This window comes from Lepus europaeus, chromosome 21 (assembly GCF_033115175.1).
Source record: "Lepus europaeus isolate LE1 chromosome 21, mLepTim1.pri, whole genome shotgun sequence".
In the NCBI taxonomy this organism is placed as follows: domain Eukaryota; kingdom Metazoa; phylum Chordata; class Mammalia; order Lagomorpha; family Leporidae; genus Lepus; species Lepus europaeus.
This window is the reverse complement of record NC_084847.1, coordinates 513,992-540,555: the sequence shown is the minus strand read 5'-3', so window position 1 is coordinate 540,555 and position 26,564 is coordinate 513,992. Positions and strand designations below refer to the sequence as shown.

Sequence of the window (26,564 nt, the reverse complement as noted above, 5' to 3'; positions counted from 1 at the left end):
GGCCCCCCGGCCCCCCCTGCTTCTGCTGGATGAGGGGTGGGTTCAGACAGGACCCCCACCCCCTGGACACAGCACGGGAGGACCTGGCACACCTGCCGTCTGCTGAGGGCCTCTCCTGGCTCAAAGGGTCTGGACGGTGCCTACGCCGGGCCACCCAGACACCCTCAGGCTCTTTCTGAGGCCGGCCTCTGGCACCGGGGCCTGCTGGGAGTGCCTGCAGCCTCCCCCCAGCCCCCCGACTCCTCCTCTCCCCAGGGCCCTGCCCAGGGACACCTACGAGGGAGGGCCTCGGCAGCCAGCGCCCGGCACCGAGCTGGTCCCTGGAGGGCAGCAGAGAGCAGAGGCATCACTACAAAACAAAACGCTTTTATTTGGTCCGTTGGTGCCTGAGTGTAGAAACCACGCATGGAGAACCATCCAGAACCATCCAGGACAGGGACGGCTGATAAAATAGTCTCTGTGTCCGAAGAGCTGGCCTTATTCACAGGGTTAAAAATATTCACAGCTCAGAGTAAAAGGAGGCCCAGAGGGGAGAGGGGAACGTTCCCGGGAGGCCCGTGGGCTGCCTCTGCCCGGGGCGGCAGGGCGGTGATGGCTGGCGGCGGGCGGGGACGGAAGCTGGGCTCAGCCGTCCACACAGAGCGCAGGAGGGCTGCTCAGCTCCCCGGGCTTCTGGGGAGGAGTGGGAGAGGCAGTGGGGCTGGGGAGGGGGTCCCTCTGTGCGGCAGGGCCAAGGCCAGTGCTGGCCAAGGGCTCTGCTGGACCCAGCAGTGTGCAGGGTGCTGAGGACAAAGCACCAGACAGCACGGCTGGGCCCGGCTGCCCGACCTGCCGCCCGTCATGGCTTCGATCCTGCCGGCGCTCCAGGAATTGCATAGTGTCGCGGGAGGAGCGGCTGGGCAGGGGCTCTCCAGCCCTGAGCCCTGGACCGCAGGCACCTGCCTCCTGGGACGCACTGCTTGGGGCCGGGCTCTGGGGCCATGTGGAGCGCAGGGAATGGGGCTCTGGGGTCACACTGAGGTGCGAAGGCTCTGACCTCACAGCTCACCGGGAGAGTGAGTCCCGGGATTACCCGGGGTCCCAGCCTCTGACCCTGCAGATTTGGTTCTGTGTGGAGCCTTGGCTGCCGCACCCCGGCACGGGTCCCCACGTCCAGGGCGGAGGGGCAGCCCAGCTGGGTCCGTAGCAGGCAGGAGGGGCTGGTGTGGAGTCCACCTGGCTCGAGGTATTCTGCAAGGCGGCCGGGAGGCCTGGTCAGGCGGACTGTGGGTGCTCAGGGTGGGTGTGGGAGGGGCGAGAGGGGCCCACGGGAAGCTGTGCCGGGGGGGCGGCGCCGGCTCCCTGGGCGGGGTCCTGAGATTCTGGTTCAAGCGTCCTCCGTCGGGTCTCCCTCGTAAAGTGCATGTGGGGGTGATGTGTTCGCACGCAGCCCCCAGCCCAGGCACTGTGGTCACAGCGGCCGGGGCCCGTGCAGGCCGGCAACCTCAGGCGTGAGGGGGGGGCTGTGGGTGCCCTTGGAGGCTGTCCAGTCGCTGAGGAAGGCCTGGGCCGCCTTTCGGTGTGCCAGGCGGTGGGTGATGGAGAATCCAGCATTGCCCTCCAACTGGGACAGGATCACCAGGACCTGCCTGGGAGAGGGGGCTGGTGAGGACCAGCTGGGGGCCTGCGGGGCCGGGGGGCGGGGGCTGCCCACCTGTGCAGGGGCGGCACGCTGTCCTGGGTGCGCAGGCTGCCGCGTGTGGACACCACGTTGAAGCTGTCGGTGCAGTCACACTGCACGTGCAGGAAGGACTTGGGGTGCCGGTTCTCCACCACCACGATGAGCCCTGCCCAGCCGTGTGTCAGGTAGTAGCAGGTCATGCCCTCCCGGCCCTGGGCACAGGCACACATGTGAGTCAGGCTGGGGTGGGGAGCCCTCCTGCGGCCGCCCCCCCCCGGGACCGCACCTACCTCGTGCCGCTCGCCGCGGCTCTCTGTGAGCAGGATGATGGCGTCGGCCAGCGTGGTTGGCTGGGCCTCCAGCGGCTCCACCATGACCAGCCGCGAGCTGTACACAGCGAGCACGTGGCCAGGCGGCTCAGCGGCACCTCGAGGGATCCCTGCCGAAGGGCTGGAGGCTGTGTGGGGGGGTGTGAGTGAGGGAGCCGGCGGCGGCCCTCCCCACGGGTGGGCTGCGGGGCGCGCGGGGGCCATTACCCGGCGGGGCGGGGCTCCAGTGGTTGAAGGCACAGCACACCACGGCGTACTCGCCCGGCTCCAGCATGACGTCACAGTGCACAAACTTCTTGACCGCGCGCTTGCTGTGGGCCAGGAGGCGGCCCAGGCTCAGGCGGCCGCCGCTGCCGAAGGTGGCTCGGAACACCAGGATGCACAAGTCCAGGAGGTGGCTGTCCGCTGTGTCTGAGCGCCTGTGGGCACGAGATCGTGGGCTGGGGCCAGTGGCCGTGACCACGGGGGACTCAACCTGGTGGAGCCAACCCCGCCAGACGCTACCTGCTGCCCTCCTGGAAGAGGGCGAACTCCAGCGAGGCGCGCTCCAGCACCGTGAGCGCCGTCACCCCCACAGGCCCGCTGGCCGTGCTGGGGAAGCGGCCCTGCACCCGGGCCTCCTGCCAATCTGAGTGCACCTTGCAGATGTCCACGGAGTCAAAGTACCTGGGGGTGCAAGAGCTGCGTGCAGTCCACTCCCCAGCCCGCGGCAGCCAGGTCACCCCAGCAGGGCTCAGGAGCCTCTCGGCATCACTGTCCTCTCCCAGCCCTGGCCTCACACCTCATCCCGAGACCAGCAAGGAAGCACCTGCTCCGGCTGAGGCCCCTGCTCGCCACCAGAGGTCACTGGGCCCAGGATCAGCAGACGGCAGACACCCCGCCGACCCGCGCAGAGCACGGCTCCAAGGCCAGTGCCCTCACCCCTGGGAGGGTGGACCCAGGCCTGCCCGCCTGCCCAGGGAAGGACTCAGCCCGGGACGGACGGAGGCCTGTGCCCAGGTACCTGATGAAGTCGCTGTACTCCATCCAGAAGACGCCCTCGCTGCTGCCATGCGGCATGAGCTCACTGCGCAGGTGCCCTGGCCAGTGCGGCCACTCGTCTGACCAGCTGCCGTTCCAGGAGAAGCGGCCCCACGGGTTCCGGAGCCTTAGGAGCCTGCGGACCGCAACACTGAGGGCTGTGACCGCGCCCCCGTGGCTCCCGCCCACCCGGGCCTGCCCAGCCCCCACCTGGAGCCCTGCACATCGCGGACGTCCAGCACAGAGTAGGCGTGGCGCGGGCGCAGCCCCAGGCTCTCGTAGGCAGCGTCGTCCACCTTCATGTTGCCCCCTCCACAGGAGGCGCCCATGAGGAACCTGCACGGCAGAGCAGCCCCTGCTGACCGGGGCCGCAGGCGGGGATGGCAGGGGAACGCCCCCTGCCTCTGCTGAGCGGGCGATCTCCGCTCCGAGGGCCTTTTCTTGTAGGCTAGGGGCTACGGGGGGTGGGGGTGGGGCCTGGACCCTCCCGACAGGTTCCCTCCAGGGGGCTGAGGGCACTCGCATGCTGACCAGTACGTAGATGGTCTCAGAACACCCCCCCGCCCACCAGGCACCTCCGTGGGCTCGTGCCGCCGGCTCAACGGGGAGGTGGTTACTGGGCTCCCCGGGTAGGAACGCGAGCCCCGGCTGGCCTCCCAGCGGTGGTCGGCCGGAGGGCACTGCCCCCGCTTCTCCCGCCGCCCCTCTTACCCAGCCTCCTTAGAACTCAGCATTTTGGCCCAGATGAGGTCAGTGTCGACGGGCTCCTCCCGGGGGTTGGTGGAGCTGACCTGCAGGGCCAGGCTCTCGCAGGGGGCGCCAGTGAGCGTGGCCAGGCCTTCGATGGCGCGCCCTGCCTGGAGGGCGAAGTAGGAGCCATGGAGCTTGGCCAGAGCCTTCTCGATGAGGGCCACCCACAGCTGCTTCCGCTGTGCCTAGGGGAGGGGCCGGAGTCAGGACGCTGCCCCGCCCCCGCCCCGCCCCCCGCCCCGCAGGCAGCCCCCACCTGCGAGAAGAGCAGGAAGCCGGCCTCGTCGCACGGCAGCATGTCGTCCACCAGCACCGTGGTCCACGTGCCGTCCTTGCACAGTCGCACTTGGTAGGCGCCCTCCGCACACAGGCTGCGCGTCACCATCACCCGCTCCACCAGGTCCGGCCGCTCCGCCAGCACCGCCAGAGCACTCAGGAACCTGGACGTAGCCGGGCGGCCTCAGCGGAGCGGCCGAGGCCGGACTGCCCGCCTGCCCACGCTCCCTTGGCCCCCTGCCCTGAGTGGGTGCCCAGAGCCTCACCAGCAGTTCCCCAGCAGCCCCTGCAGGATGTCCGAGGGCCGGAGGGTGTGGAAGACGGACCACGTGGCACTGTGGTCCCTGAAGACAGAGCAGTTGATCTCATGGGGCCGGAGCCACTGCTTCACGCGCTGCTGGACGCTGTCCCCCGCGGGGAAGCCCACAGACTCAGGCCCAGGGGGGAAGCTGTCATCCACAAAGTTCACGCTGTTCTACAGAGACCACGGGCCCACACTCAGGCGGGGCGAGGCGGGGCGAGGCGGGGCGGGGCGGGGCGGGGCTGCCCTCCCGGGAGGAGTACCCGAGAACACAGCAGACGGCGCGGGCGGGGCGGAGTGAAGCTGCCCCCCCCCCCAGGAGTGCCGAGAACACAGCAGACGCCGCGGGCGGGGCGGGGCGGGGCGGGGCGAAGGGAGCCCGCCACAGATGGGTTCTCAGGACAGGGGACGCAGCACTGACCCTCCCTGGCCCCTGCCCAGGGCGGGCACAGCAGTTCCTCCGGCTGACCCTGAGCCCCAAGGCGGGTGGGCAGATGCCGCCCCTCGTCCACCAGCAGGGGCCACCAGTCAGGAGGCTGCGCTCGGCGCCTGGGCTCGGGCCAGGCCAGGTGCTCAGGAGGCAGGCAGGTCCCTGGCCAGAGCCCAGGGCCTCTGGGGGAGCAGCAGGAACAGAAGTGGACCTGGAGAGAGCCCGCAGCCACAGGAGGCCGGGGAGAGGCTGCGGGAAGGGGGTGCAGGGAAGAAGCGGGGCCGCCGAGGCCGGCCAGCCCGAGGCCACTCACCTCCCGGCAGAAGGCCACGATGTTCTCCCAGAGGGCCTTGGCCTCGCCTTCGTCCGTCTGCCGCCGCTTCTCCACGTGCATGCTCTCTCTGCGGCGCAGCGGGGCGGCCCCCCGGCGCTGGGCCACCAGGAGCTGGGGCGTGTGGCAGGCCACACAGTGCTTGGCCCGGGCTGCGTTGAGCAGGGTGCAGGCAGGGCAGGCCCACTGGCCCGGGCGCTCCGGCAGGAGGCGAGCGGCCCTGGGAGCCGAGGGCCCCCGGCCGCAGCTGCCGCCGCAGGGGCCAGGCTTGTTGGTGCCACAGTCAGGGCAGTGGGCGGGGGGCTCCGTGTGCTCCTGGAAGCCGTGCAGCTTAGAGCAGCCGCACACTGTGCACCTGGGGGCTGCCGTGGGGTTCCTGAGTGTGCACTTGGCACAGGACCAGGTGGTGAAGTCAGGGCTGGACGGGCTGGAGGGCGTGTAGCGCACCGAGTCACCTGCCAGGTCGATGACGCCGCTGCCGCTGCTCGGGGCAGGGCTGCAGGCCTCACCGCGGGCGGGGCCGCCCTCAGTCGCCTCCTCCTCCAGCGCGCTCAGCCGCTTGGCCGACAGCAGCTCCGCCAGGCGGCAGGCCCCTGCCCCAGCCCGCCCTGGGCCCTGGGGGGCACCCTTGGAGCCAGTGGAGCTCAAAGGCTGTGCAGCCTCAGGCACCAATGGCTGCAGCTGCGGGGGGACCTCCCGGCGGCTTCGCGGAACGGGGTTGTTCTGCAGAGCGGGTGAGAAGGGGCTGAAGGCCGGGATCCGGGGGGGCTCCTGGCCGGCAGCGGCTGGGCCCTGGCTGCTGGATGGAGGGTCAGCCTCGGCAGCCTCCCCAGGCAGGACCGTCTGCGGCGGGGCCGGCACGATGTGGAAGCCAGCAGGGGCCAGGATCTCAGGGACCACCAGGGCCTCTGGAGGGATCTTGGGCAGTGAGAGCTTTCGGGGGCCACCGCAGGCGGAGCAGGAGGTGGCCACGGGAGTGTTGAGCAGCGTGCAGCGCTGGCAGGCCCAGCCACTCCTGGGCTCCGTCACCCCTTCCTCCCCCTCGTCCTCCTGCTGCTCCGCAGGGCATCCTCCGCCCGGCTCCACGGCGGCCAGCCCCGCTGTCCGCACCGGCCCCGGCTCCTCCTTGCAGCTGCCCTTGGGCTCCACCAGGACAGTGGGTGGCCTGGGCAGGACCCCATTGATGATGGGCAGCAGGGAGGCTCCAGACAGGGGCTCGGGGGTGAAGCCACACACCTCGCAGGCTTCCTTGCCCAGCAAGTTCCGGAATGTGCAGCGCGCACAGGGCCATTTCTGCTCCTCCACGCTGAGCCGCAGGATCTGGTCAAGGTCGGGCTTGTGCCGGGGCGCCTCGCAGATGGAACACTGACGCTGGCCGGCGGGGTTCAGGAAGGTGCAGCGTGCACAGGACCACTCCCCGACCGCGGCCATAGACCCAGGCGAGTGGGTGTGGCTGCAAGGGAAGGCCCCCCCATCAGTGCGGCCCCCCCAGGGCCCGCGCGGCCAGGGCACACACGGCCGGTATGGCCGTCTTGGGAGGGGCTTGGTGCTGCCCAGCGCTCCGGCCCAAGCAGACCTCTGGCTGAGCATCTGGGGGGGTGGGAGGCTGTTGTCAGAAGAGAGGTTCTAAAGTGTTTGCCCAGGACAGGGCCACAGCTCAGTGGCCCCCATGCCCATGTGGCACAGATGGCAGGGTGGGCCTGGCCGGGGGCTGGGGACAGGAGGCCTGCACGGGCACCTGCTGTCTCCACCTTGAGGACAGGGCAGCACAACGCAGGGAGAGGCAGCCCCTCCGAAGAGCAGGCGTCTGCAGCCTGGCGCACAGCCCCGTGGCAGGGCCAGTGGGACGTGCCGGTGGGGCCGTGGGCCAGGCAGAGCACTGGGCTCCACACTGCACCAGTCTGTGCAGCTGCTCAGCCCGGCAGGACAACCAGCTGGTCTTCACAGCAGCGCACAGCGCACTCACTCCCAGCACTGCACGTGCCAGCCGCACCTCTTCAAGAATAAACAATGAAACAAACACTACAGAAAGCAGAGAACTCCCCCAAGAACGAGTCTGTATGCCCCTTCCTCTTGCAGGCTGAGCCGGCAGGGAGAGCAGGCCCCGCTGGACAGAGGCGGCCCCACAGACGGAACCAGGCCCAGCAGGTCCGCTTGGACCTTGGCTCTGTCAGGAAGAGTCTTGGCAATCGGCCTGGAGACAACTTGACCTCTCTGCCCTCCCAGCAGCACAGGGGCCCCTGGCCTGGCTGCAGAGCCCACAGAGCCCACTGGGGGCAGCAGGGCTGGTCTGACCCTTCCCACCGCGGGCCGCAAGGCCGGGAGAGGTGGACGAGGGGCCCTCCCTAGGCCATCTCACAACAGGTCTTCTGGCAAACACTGGCAGAAGGGACACGACAGGGCCGACAGCCACCCCAGGGAGCAAACTGACCCGGAAGATTCTGTCTGCGGCCCAGGGAGCGTTAGAGGAAAGCAGGGCCTAAGAAGCAAGTTTGGCCCTGGGGAAGAGCGGGCAGTGGCCTTCCTGCAGCTGGAAGGAGACTCGCCGGGGGCCAGAGACTCTGGGGGTGCTGCCTTCTTTCAAAGCCCCACAAGCCACACCTCACAGGCCTCTCCGCCAGGCTGGCCAAGGCAGAAGGGACTCAGGTGAGCGGACGGCCTCTGAGCAGGTTCCCTGCTCTCATCCCTTCCCACTTCCCATGCTGGAGGCAGGGACCAAGAAGCCAGGGGTGAGGCCAAACCACCAAGCAGCCTGCAAGTCAAAGACCTACGGCCGGAGCCTGAAGACTCAACCACCGCTCAGCCGCGCCCGGCTGGACCACCGCACACCGCACACACCAACTTCAGGACGTGGCAGCAGCTGCGTTGTAGGAAACTGGCTCCAGGAAACCAGGAGACGCTTATTCGTCCCACAGAAAGCAAGTCAAGCACTTTCAGGAGCAAAGGACCTGCTTGCCCGTCCCCTGGTGTTGCCAACACGCAGTTCCACTCACAGCTGCCCACTGGAGTGCCCAGCCACGCCCACCTGAAGTGGCCAGGAACGAGCACCTCCGGTGAACCTGGCTGTGGCAGTCTACACTGTTCACAGGTGAGGGCAGGACTGGGCAGCCTCTCCCTAGGGAAAGCCGAGGGGTCAGTGGTCCAGGACTGGGCAACCTCTCCCTAGGAACAGCCGAGGGGTCAGTGGTCCAGGACTGGGCAGCCTCTCCCTAGGAACAGTCGAGGGGTCAGTGGTCCAGGACTGGGCACACCTCTCCCTAGGAACAGCCGAGGGGTCAGTGGTCCAGGAGGACTGGGCACACCTCTCCCTAGGGAAAGCCGAGGGGTCAGTGGTCCAGGACTGGGCAACCTCTCCCTAGGAACAGCCGAGGGGTCAGTGGTCCAGGAGGACTGGGCACACCTCTCCCTAGGAACAGCCGAGGGGTCAGTGGTCCAGGAGGACTAGGCACACCTCTCCCTAGGAACAGCCGAGGGGTCAGTGGTCCAGGAGGACTGGGCACACCTCTCCCTAGGAACAGCCGAGGGGTCAGTGGTCCAGGAGGACTGGGCACACCTCTCCCTAGGAACAGCCGAGGGGTCAGTGGTCCAGGAGGACTGGGCAGCCTCTCCCTAGGAACAGCCGAGGGGTCAGTGGTCCAGGACTGGGCACACCTCTCCCTAGGAACAGCCGAGGGGTCAGTGGTCCAGGAGGACTGGGCACACCTCTCCCTAGGAACAGCCGAGGGGTCAGTGGTCCAGGACTGGGCACACCTCTCCCTAGGAACAGTCGAGGGGTCAGTGGTCCAGGAGGACTGGGCACACCTCTCCCTAGGAACAGCCGAGGGGTCAGTGGTCCAGGAGGACTGGGCAGCCTCTCCCTAGGAACAGCCGAGGGGTCAGTGGTCCAGGAGGACTGGGCACACCTCTCCCTAGGAACAGCCGAGGGGTCAGTGGTCCAGGAGGACTGGGCAGCCTCTCCCTAGGAACAGCCGAGGGGTCAGTGGTCCAGGAGGACTGGGCAGCCTCTCCCTAGGAACAGCCGAGGGGTCAGTGGTCCAGGAGGACTGGGCACACCTCTCCCTAGGAACAGCCGAGGGGTCAGTGGTCCAGGAGGACTGGGCACACCTCTCCCTAGGAACAGCCGAGGGGTCAGTGGTCCAGGAGGACTGGGCAGCCTCTCCCTAGGAACAGCCGAGGGGTCAGTGGTCCAGGAGGACTGGGCAGCCTCTCCCTAGGAACAGCCGAGGGGTCAGTGGTCCAGGAGGACTGGGCAGCCTCTCCCTAGGAACAGCCGAGGGGTCAGTGGTCCAGGAGGACTGGGCAGCCTCTCCCTAGGAACAGCCGAGGGGTCAGTGGTCCAGGAGGACTGGGCAGCCTCTCCCTAGGAACAGCCGAGGGGTCAGTGGTCCAGGAGGACTGGGCACACCTCTCCCTAGGAACAGCCGAGGGGTCAGTGGTCCAGGAGGACTGGGCAGCCTCTCCCTAGGAACAGCCGAGGGGTCAGTGGTCCAGGACTGGGCACCCTCTCCCTAGGAACAGCCGAGGGGTCAGTGGACGGGCAGCTGTCTGGGGCAGGAACCCGGGAGGGCCACGCTGCATCAGCAGACACTAGGGTGCCACAGGCTCCCCCAACATTCCCTCACACACATCCTGTCTCACACACCCTCTACACACTCACATTCCCTCACACACATCCTGTCTCACACACCCTCTACACACTCACATTCCCTCACACACCCTCTACACACTCATATTCCCTCACACACATCCTGTCTCACACACCCTCTACACACTCACATTCCCTCACACACCCTCTACACACTCACAGTCCCTCACACACCCTCTACACACTCACATTCCCTCACACACACCCTCTACACACACATTCCCTCACACATTCTGCCTCACACACCCTCTACACACTCACATTCCCTCACACACATTCTGTCTCACACACCCTCTACACACTCACATTCCCTCACACACTCACATACCCTCTACACACACATTCTCACACTCACACCCTCTACACACATACATTCCCTCACACACATTCTGTCTCACACACCCTGTACACACACATTCTCAGTCTCTCACACTCACATTCTCACACACATTCTGTCTCACATGCCCTCTACACACTCACATTCTCACACCCTCTCTACACACATACGTTCCTCACCACACATTCTCTCACACACCCTCTACACACACACACTCATACACCCTCTACATTCTCTCACTCACACCCTCTCTACACACCCTCTACACACACACATTCCCTCACTCACACTCACACACCCTCTACATTCTCTCACACTCACACAACCTCTCTACACACATACATTCCCTCACACACCCCCTCTACACACTACATACACACAGTCTCAGTCTCTCACACTGCCACACGCCCTTCTCTCTCACATGCTCACACCCTCTCACACACATTCTGTCTCACACGCACACACATGGCAGGGCCTACACCTCTGCTGCTGCTGGTCTTTGCTCCACTCTCTCTCCCTGGAGCCAGAGCCAAGGCCAGCACTGGTCCACTTACTGGTGGTCCCAGGCAACTCGAAGCCAAGTGACAAGTGCAGGGCCTGTTGCCAGGCAGCACTGGAAGACTGCCTGGGGTGCTCAAGCTGGCCAGGCCTCCCACGGGCTGGGACCCTGGACCAAGTGCCCATCCTCTCCAGAGGAAGAAGGCAGGGCTCCCACACGTCTCTGCACCACTGACGTTTCAACAGATGAAGAGAGACTACACTCAGGTCCATTTTAAAAATGCGACTCGGAAGAACCACGTTCTGAACCTCAAAAGCCTTAACTTTCACGAACTTGGGAAAAACGGAGGCCACAAAGCCGCGCAGCTGCGAGTGGGGGGCAATGGCCTGGCCTCCGAGGAGGCTGCTCTCCCGCCACAACACCTCAGGACGCTGACACGAGTGCACCAGAAGGCAGAGGTCAGTCAAGACAGCAGCGAGTAGCCCCTGCCCAGCACCGCTGGGGGAGCTCAAAGGGCACAGCCACTTGGGGCAACAGCTGGGCTGTTTCCCAGAAAGTTCTACCAACCTAACCTAAGCCCAGGGACTCGCTCCTAGGTATCCACTCCAGAAAGAACAGCACGGTCCACGCAGAGCGAACAAGAGCACCCGCAGCGTCACCAGCAAGGCCAGGCGGAAGCCAGCCAGCCGCGCCCACAGGGACGGAGCTGGAAGCCAGCTATCGGGGAGAGGCCACGGATGCCTCCACTGCTGAGGTCTCCAGGGAAGGTCGGTGGGCGTGTCTGGGGCCGGAGCGGCGACACTGGACTGGGGGGATGGCCACCCAGCCCCAGGAGCCCACTGTGGCTCATGTTGGGGTCTGACGCTGACCGAGTTATGTCTCAACAGAGCTGCTCAGCGGAGCGTCGCCAGTGTGGCGGCAACAGGAGCGGGGAGACACCTCCCTTACTCTCCTCCACTGGCCCCATGGGTGTCAGCCACGGTCCAGCTTCCTGCATCCCTCTCAGGACCTCAAGACACCCCCCAGCCCCTTGTTCTCTAGGGTGGACCCCCACCACTGGCCCTACACACCAACCTGCCTGGAGCCTTGCTATTGCACCAGTGACCCCCCCAAGCCTGACCATGCCAGCTCCCCGGAGGGCAGAGGGATGAGGCTGTGCCTGTGGAACACAAGCTTGGGAACCCCATGAAGGCAGGGGCTACTACTGCTACATCGCCCCAAGGCCCCCAAAGCCCCAGGTATCAGTCTGGTGAGGCCACAGGATGGGGTGTCAGGGAGGGGGCGACCTGCCCCACATCAGCCACACCGGCACACAGGCACCAGAGACAGGAGGGGCAGCAGGCACTCTCAGTGGGTGGCTGGCAGCCACAGGGGTCCAGGGTCCACTCTTCCCCCAGCCCCACACCCTCTGACTGGCCAGGCTGAGACCCTACAGCTTCCCACACCTGCTCCACCAGGAGCAGACACCCCAGGGCCTCTCAGCTCTTGTCTGCTTGGCAGTGAGCTGCTGGGGACCCCACTTTACAAGCACCCACGAGACCCTTCAGGGCCACCCTCTCCCCACCTTCTTACCTGCGGGCCCGGGGGCGCAGGGGCTGGTGCTGCCGGGTGACCAGGGCGCCTCCCCAGACAGGCCCCCCAGGGCCGCTCCTACACCAGCCAGCCGCTGCCGGGGGCCCTGGGTAGGGTGGCCCCCCGGGGAAGCCGTGGTCCGACTCGGTCTCGGTGGCCAGGGAGGAGGCAGAGCTCCCCATGGCCCCCCTGACAGCAGCCACGCTGAGAGCCAGGCCTGGTCACCTCTGGCCGGCAGCGGGCGAAGTGGAGCATGGAGGGAAGAGAGTGCCCACGCCGGAGACAGGCGGCCGGCTGGTCAGTGACACCACAACAAAGATAAACAGAGAGAGCAGAAAGAGAAAAACAGCATGACTCACACAAACGAAGCCTCAGAGCCCTGGGAGAAGCTCCCAGCATGCTCAGTGGCCCAGGATGGGCCCATGTGGGGAGGTGCCCTGTGTCCCTCTGTGTCATGGGGGCCCACCGCCACCCACAGCCTGCAGGGTGTTGGGGCCCAGAGGCTGGGGTCCCAGGATGGAGGCCACTCTGCCCAAAAGGCCCATCAACCCCCACATCACTTGTCCCTGGTCTCCACAGATCACACAACTGTGCTTTATTACAGAACAAAGGATCAAGGGGGAATCACAGAACAGGGAGAGAGCAGGGCTGGGCCAGGCCTCAGGAGCAGCGCCTGGAGCCACACAGCACCAGGGGAGGGGTGGCAGTGCTGCTGCCCACGTGCTACTGTGGAGCCCCCCGGAACAAATCCCTGCACCCCAGGCAGGACCCCCATCTGCAGAAACCCAAGGAGCCAGAGTCTGCGTGGTTCGGGTCCTCCCTCCAGAGGCTCACCCCTCTCCTGGGTGGCTGGAGAGGAAGCAGAGGCCGGCCGGGGCCTCTGGCAGGGGACCGGCTTCCAGGGACACTCACTCTCCTGGGCCCTGTGGCTGAGGGGGGACCCTGACCCCTCCTGGCACGTGAACGACGTGCATGGGTGCCTATGGGTCAAGGCTGGCTGGCTTCCTTCCTAGTCAGTGCTTTTTTTTTTTTGAACGTTTATTTTCATCTACTTGGAAAGCAGGTCACAGAGAGAGAGAGAGAGAGAGAGAGAGAGAGAGAGAGAGAGAGAGAGGACTCATCCAGGACTCCCATGTGGGTACGGGGCCTGAGCACTGGAGCCCTCACCCGCTGTCTCCCACGTCCATTAGCAGGCAGCTGGACCCGAAGTGCAGGTGGACTTGAACCCAGCCCTCCTTTGTGGGATGTGGGTGTCCCGGCGGCAGCTTAACCTGCTCTGACCGTGGTCTGTCAGCAGCCCGTCTGCCCCCACCCCCGTGGGCCCACCTCTGAATGAAGTCCCTGGGACACAGGTCAAACTAGCAGCACCTGGTGCCACGGAACACATGGGGCCAGAGCAGGCACACTGGGAGTGTTTTAACATTCTTAAACACTCAGGAAAATACTCCTCTGTGCCAGCGGCCCAAGCGCACACGGCACGTGGCACGCTCACCAGCAAGCTGTCAGCCCACACCAGCCAGGGGCAGACACTGGGGCCCCCTCTGCACTGCGGAGTGCTCAGGGCTGGGAGCCACGGCCAGCAGAGCCGTCCACGGTGGGGTACGAGCTGCTCTGCCACATTCACCTCGGTGCCCCAGACTCACTGACCCACCCACTTCCAGGGAGACCACCGCCCCCGTCCTCCAGGGAAGACACCGGGGTCCCATGTGGAGGTCACAGTGCCCTGCACGAAGCAGCTCCAAGGACCCCCTGCTCCTCACCGATGCCCCTCGCAGGCCTGGGAGAGGTGTCCAGCAGCCCTGGGCAGCCTGTCAGGGATGGGTCTCCCCAGGGAGGGTGGAGACATTACAGTCTCCTGTTGTGGGACAAAGAGGAGAGATGGCCTACAGGAAGACAGGTCTCGGATTGCCGGCTCCAGAAGAGCCGCCCTGGGCACTTGGGTGATTCCCAGGCCCGATGTTGCCCCAAACACATCGTGAGGAGAGGTCTCCATGGGGGTGGTGGGACCGTCCTCCGGCTGGGGACGGGACGGGGCGGTGGGACCGTCCTCCGGCTGGGGACGGGACAGGGGCGGTGGGACCGTCCTCCGGCTGGGGACGGGACAGGGGCGGTGGGACCGTCCTCCGGCTGGGGACGGGACGGGGCGGTGGGACCGTCCTCTGGCTGGGGACAGGACAGGGGTGAGTGGGCGCCAGGGCTCCCCTTAGGATCCACTCCCCCCGCTGTTCTGGGGCGTGTGGGGGTGAGAACTGTAGTGGAGGACGTCTCTGTGGTAGGACTGGGCGGCAGCCCTGGGCTGTTACCACAGCAGAGCCCCCGGCCAGGACGCTGGGGGTGGAACCCACAGAGCGGAAGACGAGGTCTCGTCCACCCTCCAGGGCCCAGGCACAGAGGTAAGTAGGTGGCCCAGGGAGGGACTCTGAGGAGGGATTGGGTGGCAGGGTGGGAGCCCCCCGATGGAAGAGTGGGGGAGGGGCTCCACAGGGCGGACAGAGCCACACTCTGCCCTGCAGGGCCGCTGGTGCCAAGCTCTAACCCCTGTGCTCAGCTGCACACCAGTGTTGGAGGTGCCTGGACACAGCAGGCAGCAACACTCAGCACCCTGAGTCCATGCGGTTACGACAGCACGGCGCAACAGCCAGAGGGCACGCAGGGACGCAGGGGGACCAAGTGGACTCTGCCCACAGGCTTGGCCAGGGGTCCTCCACCAGGCCACACCCTGAGACCCGCCCTCATCTGGTACAGGCTGCCCCAGTTTCACACAAGGTGTGGCCTACATCTGGCCTTGGGGACGCCTGGAGGCGCAGCCCTGGCACCAGCAGGCCCTCCCTAAGCCGTCAGGACAGCAGGTGGGCTCCTCTTTGGGGGGACTCAGTGTAGGCAGGGCAAGGTCACCCACCTCTGCGGTCCTACCAGAGACCCATCGAGCCCCCTCCAGCTCTCCTGCTCCTACCACTGCCATCTCCGCTCCATCCCCTGACCCTGAGAAGCTCCAGAAAGCCTGGGCCCTCCCTCTGCCCTGGCCCTACGGGCCCTCCCCTTTCCAGAACAACTTCTCCCCCCGGGGGACAGAGCCATGCTCTGCGCCGGGTGCTGTGCAGTGCCACAGCTGTGCCTGCCCACACACCCCACCTCGGTGACTCACGGTGGCTCCACCTCCCCTGCCCAAGAGGATGTGGCCGGTAGGGGTGGGGCTCTGCTCCACAAATCCACCGCCAAGCCCATGGCTGACTAGGCACCTGCCTCCCAGGGGCCCTGAGTCTTATGAAGGACTCTCGCCACACCACTGCCACGCAGCAACCCCAGGATCACCGCACCGAGACGGGGGCGTGGGGAAGGGGAGAGGCAGCGCAGCAGGCCCAGCCCAGCATCCACGGCCACGCCACTGTGCCCAGGCCAGGAGGCTGCTGGTCCAGATGGGACGCCAAAGACAAGCCACCACCAGGGCATGGTTCAGCCAGGCCCTGTGGCCCGAGGACCGCAGCTCGGCCTCTGTGCCCGCTGACACGAGGGAGGACCGGGAACAGGGAGTGAGCCCTTTCCTGTCATCCCCCCAGGAGCCAGGCCAGGGCTGCACCCGGGGGAGGACTGGCAGGTCCCCTCCACAGCGACAGGGGCCCTCGGCCTGCACTTCGGCAGCTCAGCCTTCCTTTAGGAGGAAGTTTCTGAAAGCCGAGAGAACCAGGCTGTATCAGGGCAGCGGGTCTCCAGGGGCCCTGGCACCACCCCAGGGGGCACCCCAGTCTCAGTACTTCCCCCGTTCTGCTCCACAAATGCACCGAGGAGCCCCAGTCTGTGGGAAGTGACTCACCGAGGCCAGACGCGCCTGGGTGGCTGACGGCCGCAGGGTCCACTGAGCGGCTCCCTCAGGGAAGGCTCTGGCCTCCGGGCTTATCTGCAGCAGTCCAAGGCCCCAGCCCCAGCCCCGCCCTCGGCTCCAGCCTGGGTCTCCCAGAGGATGTCCCCGCCCTCTGTGACAGGGGGTGGACGTTGTGGCACAGCGTGTTCGCCGCGGCTGGCAACGCCTGCATCCCAGGCCTGGCTGCTCTGCTTCTGATCCAGCCTCCTGCTGTGCACCCTGGGAAGCTGCAGATGTTGGCTCACGTGTTGGGCTCCTGGCACCCACACGGGCCACCTGGATAGAGTCCCAGGCTCCTGGCTTTGGCCTGGTTCATTCGGGAGTGACCCAGCAGATGAAGTGGACTCTCTTGTGATATCTCCCCCTCCCCCGGCCCCCAGCCCCCCTTTCCAGTGTATGAATGTAAATAAATGAACATTAAAAGATAAAAGGTGCAGGGCTGGTGCTGTGGCACCGTGGGCAGAGCCGCCTCCTGCAGTGCTGGCCTCTCCGACGGGCACCAGTTCCAGGCCCGGCCGCTCCACTTGGGATCCAGCTCCCCACTAATGCGTCTGGGAAAGCAGTGGAGGATGGTCCAGTACTTCCATCCACCCCTGACCCTCATGGGAGACCCAGAAGAAGTGCCTGGCTCCTCGCTTCTGTCTGGCCCAGCAATGGCCATTGTGGCCATCTGGAGAGCGAGCCAGCGATGGAAGAAAACTCTCTCTCTCTGTCTCTCCTTCTCCGTAACTCTTTCAAATCATTAAAGAAATCTTCAAAAAGGAAACAAGAAGCTGATCCGTCTGTCCTGAAGGAGGACACGGCTGGGGGGGGGGGGGGAGGTGAGCTTAGCTCCGCACTGCCCTGGCCACAGGCACCCAGCCTGTCCAGTGCAGTCACAAAGGCCTGCAGCCAACTCTGGACCTGCCTGGACGGCGAACAGTGTTGCCCAAGATCCTGCCGTGACCGCCCTGGGCCTGGGCCGCTACGAGGAGCAGACCTCGGGCAACAGTCCACGGGCAGGGACACACGAGCCAGGGAGGGCAGCCCAGGCCTCCTGGGCGCTGGCAAGGACAGGTGCCGGGGGTGGGAGTTCGCCAGCCAAGCCTGCCCTGGCCCCAGGCCCTGGCATCAGCCAGCCACTCCAGCTGCCAGCGGGGCAGCCGCTGCTCCGGTCACCACACCGAGAGGCCACTGCCGCCTCCTCCCTCGCTCACCCGTCTCCCTCTTACGTGAGCACAGCAGCACAGGAGAGGCGGGACTCAGCTGACCTCGCTGCAGTGACCCGTGGAGGCTCTGCTGGAAATCAGAAACACCCGCCTCTGAGCCAAGTGCAGACTCCTGGCATCAGAAGCACACGAGCACCTCCCACAAGACGCGGGGAGACGCGCGCCAGCCAGAGGGAGAGGAGCTCTCTGCAGTCCCCACGGCTCCAGCCGCCACGGCGCCCGCCCCGGGAAAGGCTGCATCTGCTGGGCCTGCTCCGAGCAGCTCTGAGCCGCCCAGGGAACACCGGGCCGTACCCGCCTGGCCCCTGGCTGCCTCCCAGCAGGAGGCAGGTGGCCGTGTGCCCTCTTCTGGCTTTCGAGTGGCACTACCTCGCTGATGCACCGCGAACAAGAAAACTGTGAAAACAATGGTGCGGTCGGGGACACCCTCAGGATCTCAGACTTCAGCTCAGCGGCAAACACTACTTCTACCAGAAACAAAGGACCCAAGACAGGGCGGCTGCCAAGGGGTGGCAGGAGCAGCCTGGCCCCGGCAGCCTTGGTGGCCTCTGGTGGCAGAACAGAGGTCACAGGACGTGGGCTCCAGAGAGGAGCTCAGAGGGGCCTCCCAGGCCACCTCTTCCGAGGGGGCAGGGCCTCCAGGACTCCCCACCCTCTCCCAAGGGGCAACGTTAGAGGGCCCGCGGCAGGGGAGGGTGTGAGAGGAGCCCCTGGGCAGCGAGCAGGCCTCCCGGATACACCGCACCGCGCCTTCGCAGCAGCCATGTACTTGGTTTCCCTGGACACCCTGAAGCCCCGTCCAGGCGCGTCCTCCGGCCCGGCCACCGGGGACACGAAGACGGCCCTGGGGCCAGGTCTGTTTCCCAGGCCCAGAAGGGGGCAGGTGCACACAGCCGGATCTGAGCAAGGCCACCTGGTGCCCTGGAATCTGCCTTCCTACACGGCAAGCCATGGAGGCTCAGGGAGCGCAAAGGGTCAGCGAGGGCCCCACCCTGCCCCCGAGGCACCAGTGCAGCTGCCTCCCTGACCTCTCATGGCAAGGTCTCCCGCAGTGACAGGGTCTCCGAGCCCGGCCTCAGCCCACAGCCTCCTCGGCCCCCCTGAGTGAGACACCCAGACAAGCACACAGGTCAGCAAGTCCATCCTCACTGCAAGCCACGGCCGGGGGCAGCTATGCCACAAGGCTGCCTTTCTGGACCACCTGGGTGGCCCTCAGCCTTCAGAACCCGAATGGCCGGGGCCCCCCGTGGCCAGCAGCTGAGCGATGTCACGCACTGACCACCTGCCCGGGGCAGGGCTGGGAAGGGCGGGCGCTGGGCGTGCTAAGAAACAGAGGCAGCCCCCCAGCCGGACAGGGCAGCAGAGCAGAGCAGCCAGGGGTGCACAGCCTCAGGCATTCTCGGCAGGGCAGGGCGTGGGGCCACGCGGCTCGCACAGGGGAGGCTCAGCAGTTGGCGGTGGCTGGACGGCGCGGACACCCACTGCGCTGACAGCCGGGCGGGGAGCGCGAGCCTGAGAGCCTGGGTGCTCCTGCCGTGCGGGTGTGGGTGCCCCACGGGCACAGGGCAGTGAGGGGCAGCCCAGGCCGCGGTGCAGGGCCCAGACTCAACACTGCAGGAAGAAGCCGAGCAAACTCACGCTCTGCGCCCGGCATCACTCCGGCCTCGCGGTCCAGGCACGGTGGCAGCCCAGGAGCGCGGTGGGACAAGTCACTACCATTCCCGGGCTTCCGGACCTGTGTTTCAAAGAGCCCAAGTGGTTTGCCGTTTGCCTTCCTGGCGAGCAGAGGCCCTGCGCGCCAGGGCCACACAGCGGGTCACGGCCGCTCTGCCTGACGACCGGGCAGGACTCACTTCCAAGGACTTCCAGGTCCCTTTCCAGCCGCCTCCCACGAGGTGGTGGGAGGAGGCGGAAAGGGAGGCTCGGCGCCCTCCCCCTCGGTTTCCCCATCTGTAATCGGGGCTTCCCAGGGTGCTGCCCCAAGGCCAGGGACGAATGCAGCCATGCAGGAGGGGAGCCTAGCACAGACACTGTCCCTGCCAGGGCAGAGCAGGGAGACGAAGTGGCAGAGACCCCCCCCCCCCCGCGGCTCCTCCACACCTGCCACGCAGACGGGCAGCTCCCTCCAGGTCCTGACTCCCAGACCTCTGGGCCGCTCCTCCGGGACCGGCAAGGAAGCCCAGGCTGAGCTGACCCTGCAGGAGCCGTCTGGCCACAGGCAAACTCCCTCCGGCCCGCCACGCTGGGGAAACTCTGAGAGCTGCCCCAGCCCAGACTCTGGGAGAGGGAGGCACTGGGGGCACCCTCACCTGTGACCCCCACTCTGGCAAGACCAAGACCGCTGGAGGCTTCCCAGTGGACCCGACACCCAGGCCTGGACGCGCGTTCTCGGCCCGGGCAGTCGGGTCAGGAGCTCCAGCGCGCTAACGAGACCCGGACGGGCCGCCGGCCAGGGCTTCCCGACCACAGGGCCCGGGTCCCCGGGTCAGGACAAGGGGCCCAGCGCAGCCAGCAGGAAGAGCTGCGGCTTCCCGTAACTTCCCTGCGGCCCAGCTCCATCCCCAGGGCGGCCGGGAAGAGGAAGTGTGGGGTGGCCCCGGGCGCTCGGGCTGGGAGGGAGGCCGTGCGCGGCGCCTCCTCCTGGAAGGCGGCCGAGAGCGGGCGCTCCGCCCGGACAGTAAGGGCGCTCAAGGACAGGCCGGGGCGAGGCGGGGGCGGCGGCCGCCTCCAGGGACTCCCGGGACCCGGGTCCGCGCCGGTTCCCGCCTTTACGCGCCCCACGCTCCGGGGCCCGCCGGAGGCTCGGCCGACGCCGGCGGGGCAGCAGAGCCCCGGCTCCGAGGGCCCGCCCGCCGCTGCCCTCGACCCGGAGCCCGGGCGGGCCGGCCCCTGGAGGCCACCCCGCCGCGCCAGGCCTGCGGGGTCCCCGGTCCGTGGCCCCCGGCCCCGGGCGGCGCGCGGGACTCACCTCCGCAGCCCGGCGGTGCCGCCTCAGACCCTGCGGCCCGGGAGGCGCGGCCCTGGCCCGGGGCCCGCTCGTCTCCGCCAGCCGATCCACGACTCCTGCCTCCGGAGAGCAGCGCGGCCCCTCTCGCCGGCGACCTGCAGCCTGGGCGGCCTCACGAGCGCCGCAGTCGCAGAGCCGCCCAGCTCCTGGCCCCGGCCAGGCCCCGGCCCGCGTCCGGCGCCCGCCTTACGCCACCTCCGTAGCGTAGCGCCCGGCCGGGGCCTGAGGCTACGGCGCGCCGGGGGCGCACGCGGCGCTGTGAATCGCGCGCGGACTACAGCTCCCACAAGGCCGCGCGCCGGGCGGCGGCGCCGCGCGAGGCGCGTTGGGAATTGTAGTCCCCGGGGCACCTCTGGGGCCGGCCGCCCGCCGAATGAGCGCTGCGGGGGCAGCAGCCGAGAGCCGGGCGTCGGACCCCAGCGGCGCCCGAGAGCCGTTTAATGCGGAGTGGGTGCGTGTGCGGGGCGCGTGCCGCGGGGGGAGCAGGGCTGCCACTCCCACAATGCCCCGCGAGGGCGCCGGCGCGCGCTGTGCCCCGGCGGGGCGTCCCGGGCCGCCGAGAACACCGAGGCGACGCTCGCAGCCCTCAGCCCAGCCCCGGCGATGCCCAGGGGCCTCAGGGAGGGCCGCGGGGGTGGGGAGAGGCCGCTGCCGTGCGGCGGGCGACGCCGAGGTCGGGAGCCGGGGGAGGTGGGCAGGGCCTTCGGCCAGGGCAGAGATGGCTCCCTGGGCGGCTGAGGGCCCCTGGCCCCATCCCTCGCCTGGAACACGGCCGGGGCCGCAGGTGCTGCTCAGACCCTGCCTGTCCACCCCGGGCTGCGGTGGCCTCTGACCGCGGGCGGCTGCGGGCGCTAGGGCACCGTGGTGCGGGCCCGGAGACAGCTGCGGTCTGGAGCCGCCTAGCGAGGGTCCGGGCCTGTTTCGGTGGGAAGTCGAAGTTACGAAGTTGTTCATTAGTCTGAAAAGCTTGGACAGACAGAGGCCGGTCCCCGAATGCCCGCCGCCACCGGGCCTCCCACAGCGGGGCGGGGGCCCGGCGCCGAGCACCCACTGCACCTGCGGCGTTCAGAGACGGGCGGGGGTGAGCAGCGCCCTCGGGAGACCTCGCGCTGGGGAGAGGCCTGGGGAAGGCCGGGGCGGCGCGGTGCTGGAGCTGCTGCGAGCTCTGGGGGCACCGCAGTACCAGCCAGATGGCCCGCAGGAGACCCCGCGCTGGGCAGAGGCCTGGGGAAGGCCGGGGCGGCGCGGTGCCGGAGCTGCTGCGAGCTCTGGGGGCACCGCAGTACCAGCCAGATGGCCGGCAGGAGACCCCGCGCTGGGCAGAGGCCTGGGGAAGGCCGGGGCGGCGCGGTGCCGGAGCTGCTGCGAGCTCTGGGGGCACCGCAGTACCAGCCAGATGGCCCGCAGGAGACCCCGCGCTGGGCAGAGGCCTGGGGAAGGCCGGGGCGGCGCGGTGCCGGAGCTGCTGCGAGCTCTGGGGGCACCGCAGTACCAGCCAGATGGCCCGCAGGAGACCCCGCGCTGGGCAGAGGCCTGGGGAAGGCCGGGGCGGCGCGGTGCCGGAGCTGCTGCGAGCTCTGGGGGCACCGCAGTACCAGCCAGATGGCCCGCAGGAGACCCCGCGCTGGGCAGAGGCCTGGGGAAGGCCGGGGCGGCGCGGTGCCGGAGCTGCTGCGAGCTCTGGGGGCACCGCAGTACCAGCCAGATGGCCCGCAGGAGACCCCGCGCTGGGCAGAGGCCTGGGGAAGGCCGGGGCGGCGCGGTGCCGGAGCTGCTGCGAGCTCTGGGGGCACCGCAGTACCAGCCAGATGGCCGCAGAACTAGGGCAGCCAGCACGCGGGGCCGGGACGGCCTCTCCGTGCGTCCCAAGACCGGGCTGCGCACTTGGCTCCTGCGAGGGGGGCGTCCGGCACAGTGGTTGTGAGGCCACTTGGGCTCCAGTCCCCACTCTGCGCCTGAGCCCACACCCCGCTGTGTGCCCACTGGGCGGTGGGAGACCCGGCTGCAGCCCAGCCCTGGCCGTTGAGGCATTTAGGGCGAGATGAAGTATATGAAGTTGTCTCCCAGCCTTGCGAGTATTTTTTTGAAGTACCACTTGGGATGCCTGCGTCCCATACTGGGGTCGAGTCCCGGTTCTCCGGATCCTGGCTTCCTGCTGCCGTGCACCCCCGGAGGCAGCCATGATGGCTCAAGGGGTTGGGTCCCTGCCACCCGTGTGGAAGACCCAGATGGAGCTCCTAGGTCCTAGCTTGGGCCTGGCCAGCCCTAGGTGTTGAAGGCATTCAGGGAGTGAACCAGCAGGTGGGAGATCTCTCAGACCACCGCACAGAGAAGTGAGTGGGTGATCTCTGGCCAGCACCTGTCCCCGGGACTGCGGAGGGGCTGGGTGCTGTCTGGCAGGTGGTGACAAGGCCACAGTGACCAACTGCTCTTGGGCAGTCCCTTCAGCAGAATGGCTGGGCCTGTGGGGAGAGGCAGAGGCAGAGGGACCCACACCTGGAAGGTTCAAGTGTGGGGAGCCAGCTGGACACAGGACCTGCAGGAGCGGGCACCGGCCTGCTGCACGCTCCAGTGTGGCAGCCCTGTGGCCGGGCCGCCGCACACCCGGCGGCACAGGCTTCCTCGGGGGACACCAGCTCGGTGGTGGCCGCACACCGTGGGGCACAGGCTTCCTCGGGGGACACCAGCTCGGTGGTGGCCGCACACCCGGGGGCACAGGCTTCCTCGGGGGACACCAGCTCGGTGGTGGCCGCACACCGTGGGGCACAGGCTTCCTCGGGGGACACCAGCTCGGTGGTGGCCGCACACCGGGGGGCACAGGCTTCCTCGGGGGACACCAGCTCGGTGGTGGCCGCACACCGGGGGGCACAGGCTTCCTCGGGGGACACCAGCTCGGTTTGCTCCCGGGACCCTTCCTGGGAAGCTGTCCCTATCTGCAGATGACCATCATGTCCCCAGTGGGGGAAGGGTGCTGTCTCCCTTGGGCTGGAGACCCCAGAGCAGCACAGTGAGGGGCAGCCTGGCAGGACAGCGGAAGGAGGGGCTGGCACTGTGTATGGTGGGTAAAGCTGCTGCTTGTGGTGCCGGCCTCCCACGTGGGCACCTGTTAAGAGTCCCGGCTGCTCCACTTCTGACCCAGCTCCCTGCGACTGCACCGGAAAGCAGCAGAAGGTGGCCCAAGTGCTTGGGCCCTGCACCCACGTGGGAGACCCAGGAGACGCCCTGGCTCCTGATCAGCCCAGCTCTGGCCGTTGTGGCCATATGGGGAGTGAACCAATTGATGGAAAATCTCTTTCCTTCTTTCTAACTCTGCCTTTCAAATAAATTAATAAATCTTAAAAAAATAATGGAAAGAAATGGAGGTGCACCAGGCCATGGTGGGCGATCAGCACGAATCCATTCACCTCCCGAGACCCCTCCACTTCTTCAGGCAGGGGTGGGCCCTGTGCTGCCTGGCAGATGCTCGGGGGCAGAAGCGTGGCCTTGGACACGCCCACACCCGTTTCCTCCTCAGTCCTCTGAGCGTCCAGGGCACCTGAGCCTGACCCAGGTGACCGCAGAGGCCTCTCCACCCCCTCTGCCCCCGGCAGGGCACAGCCTCCAGGCCATCTGTCCCTCTGTCACTGGCCAGGGGCAGCAGCTGGGACCAAGTGGGCCAGGCTCCTTAGCCCCGTCTCTCCATCTCCGGAGAGCTGCTGAGGGGTGGCTGCCCCTTCAGGGATGCCCGGGCTGGGGAGGCCAGTTTTTTATTATTATTATTTTCAATAACAGAGGAGTGCTGGTTCCAGTCCAGGCTGTTTTTTGTTTGTTTTTAAATTTATCTGAGAGGTAGAGAGAGAGAGAGAGGGAGAGAAAGGTCTTCCATCTGCTGGTTCACTACCCAAGTGGCCGCAAAAGCCAGAGCTGGGCCGATCTGAAGCCAGGAGCCAGGACAGTCTTCTGGGTCTCCCAGAAGCAGGGCCCAAGCACTCGGGCCATCTTCCGCTGCTTTCCCAGGCCACAGCAGAGGTGGATCGGGAGAGGACCAGCTGGGACCTGCATGGGCGCCCATACGAGAGACCAGCAGCACAGGCGCAGGCTTAGCCCACCATCCAGCTTTCCAAGCATTTGTTGTAGGCTTGTAGGTGAGAGCGGCCCTCGCAGCCAGGCGTGGCTACCTCCCCGGTGCCCCCAGTGGCACCCACACTCCTCAGCCCTGCCCGCCCCCAGGGCTTCCTGACCCCATCTGGAGCCTCAGCCTTGGTGCTGTGTGCACGGCCCTCCTGGGGGACGCTTCTCCCACCGCCCTGCTGTCCCCAAGGACACACGGGGCCTCTCCTCCCAGTCTCAGCGGCCCACCACGGCAGAGCTCCAGGATCTGGACCCTACCCACAAAGTGGTGTAGTCCCGGGGCCTCCCCTAGGGCTTGGCTTGGTCAAGCTGCAGAGCCAGGGGGAGTCTGTGGTCTCTGGATGACCAATGGCCCAAGACACTTTGAGGGAGGCCAGGCCAGGTCCCCCGGCCCCCCGACCCTGCCCCAAAGACTGTGAAGAGGAAGGAGCCGGCCATCGAGTGTACAGTAACAGCTTTAATCTGCGGTGGCTGACGGGTGAGACTGCACTGGCCAGCACTCCCCTGCATCCAGGCAGGAGGAGCCATTTTTCCACGCAATTAAAGTGGGCGCAGTGTGCAGGTTGGTGCTTGCTCTGTGCTCGCCCATGGTCTACTGGCAATTTGTATTTACAGACACACTGCCGAGCGGTCGACAGAAACCAGACACAAGCCCGTGTCATTAGGGCCGGGACCTGGGCACAGAAAGGCAGGGCTCCAGTATTTATATAATATACATACATATATATATATATATTTTCATGTGTATACACATAATTTTCTCTCTTGAAAGTATTAAAAAATTGGTCAACCTTCAATCTATAAAAAATACCTACTCTACACGATAGAAAAATCTCTCCTCCAAGTTTACAGTGATTTACACCCACGGCTTTCCCCGAAATGTACAACACTGCGGCGGAAGGAGTGACACAGGGCAGCACGCGTGTGCACACAAACGGGGCCTCCCCGGGAACACACAGAAGCTCCTGGGCGGTGAGGCTGGGGGGGCAGGCTCAGAAGCCCCTGTCCAGGTGACGCTGCTGCTCGGGGGTAATGCAGGCACCAAGCAGCGGCAGCAGCAGCAGCAGGAGCAGAGCCTCTCTGCGTCACACGTCCCTGGAGAGCCTGCCCTGTCTTCCTCCCCCACCCCTGGGGAAGAACAATGATTTCTACGTCAGAGAGCCAGGAGAACACATCTGGACTCAGCCTAGGACACGTGGACTTTGCCTGGAGAGAGTGTGGACTCCAGGAGGCCAGGCGAGGCCACATCCATGGAGAAGCAGCACCTGCACCAGCGAGCCAGAGGGGCCAGTGGTATCCACCCATCCGGGAGCGAGTTCCACCAGCAGGAATCTCGGGCGCTGGTTTCAGAGCACAGGGTCCCCACGGGCTCCTGCCTGGCCCTCCCCAGGACAGTCAGAGCCCCCGAGAGTTACTGCGGCCACGGTCAGGCCACTCAAATGGCTGTGTGGCCGGGAGGATCCTGGGGCCAAGGCTGAGCCCAAGTGGCCTGAGGGAGCATGGCGGGGCCTGTGGCTCCTGGCCAGACCCGACAGGTGCCGGCCGCGCCGGCCTGCCCTTCCCCCACCACCGTACACCAGCCAGCAGTGGCCGGCTTGGGTGGCTCTGATCAGGGCACTTGTGGGGCGGGTGCGGGTGGCAGCACCTTGGGTGGGGACCCGTTTTCTTCCTTTCTTACCCACAGGGTTGGACAGTGGGAGAAGGGGCCTGCCAAGAGGGGCTCACCGCAGCCTGGGAAACCACCCCCACACCCCTGCAGAGGCTCAGGAGCCTCTGCCGGGCAGAACGGGAGCATTCTCAGGTGAGCCGCTGCGGGCAGAGCCGACAGCAGCCCAGTCACACCCTCACCTGCTGTGGGCTCCCGTCCCGGGGGCTGGCCTGCCTCCCCCTCCCCCACTGCCCTGTGTGCCCCAGCCCAGCTGCACGAGGGCTCCCTGCGTGCTCCGGGCTGGGACGGCCATGGCACTTGCTGGTCTCAGTCCCCGTGTGTGACGCAGCCACTGCAGGGTGCTGGTGGAGTCCCAGCTCCAGCGCAGGCTGGGCCTTCCTGCCCCTACTTGACCTCCAGGATGGACGGGTTGGTCTCCATGATGGCCACGATGATCCTGTCAATGTAGTCCTGCAGGCGGAAGTTGATCTCCTCCTGCTTCTGAATCGCTTCCATGAGCTGTGGGGAGAGCACGGGTCAGCCTGCGCACGCTGGCCAGGGCACAGAGAGCAGGGCGGGGTG

At 66.8% G+C, this 26,564-nt stretch overlaps 2 protein-coding genes across 2 annotated transcripts in view; both read right to left on the bottom strand.

Annotated features, from left to right (window-relative positions):
- Positions 1-366: 366 nt before the first annotated feature.
- Positions 367-16,360, bottom strand: CAPN15 (calpain 15). The gene is made up of 12 exons (XM_062180727.1): positions 12,151-16,360; positions 5,080-6,550; positions 4,302-4,510; positions 4,016-4,199; positions 3,721-3,944; positions 3,220-3,345; positions 2,993-3,145; positions 2,494-2,655; positions 2,197-2,408; positions 1,951-2,117; positions 1,694-1,872; positions 367-1,628 (listed from the first exon to the last, which is right to left on the bottom strand). The coding sequence occupies exons 1-12, from the start codon at positions 12,330-12,332 to the stop codon at positions 1,451-1,453; spliced, it is 3,447 nt and encodes a 1,148-aa protein (XP_062036711.1). The 5' UTR covers positions 12,333-16,360; the 3' UTR covers positions 367-1,450.
- An 8,391-nt stretch (positions 16,361-24,751) lies between these two features.
- RAB11FIP3 (RAB11 family interacting protein 3) overlaps positions 24,752-26,564 on the bottom strand; it is a 100,420-nt gene continuing 98,607 nt past the window's right edge. The window contains exon 15 of the mRNA XM_062180913.1: positions 24,752-26,501. Within this exon, the coding sequence (XP_062036897.1) occupies positions 26,388-26,501 (114 nt within the window). The 3' untranslated portion in view covers positions 24,752-26,387. The remainder of the gene's footprint in view (positions 26,502-26,564) is intronic.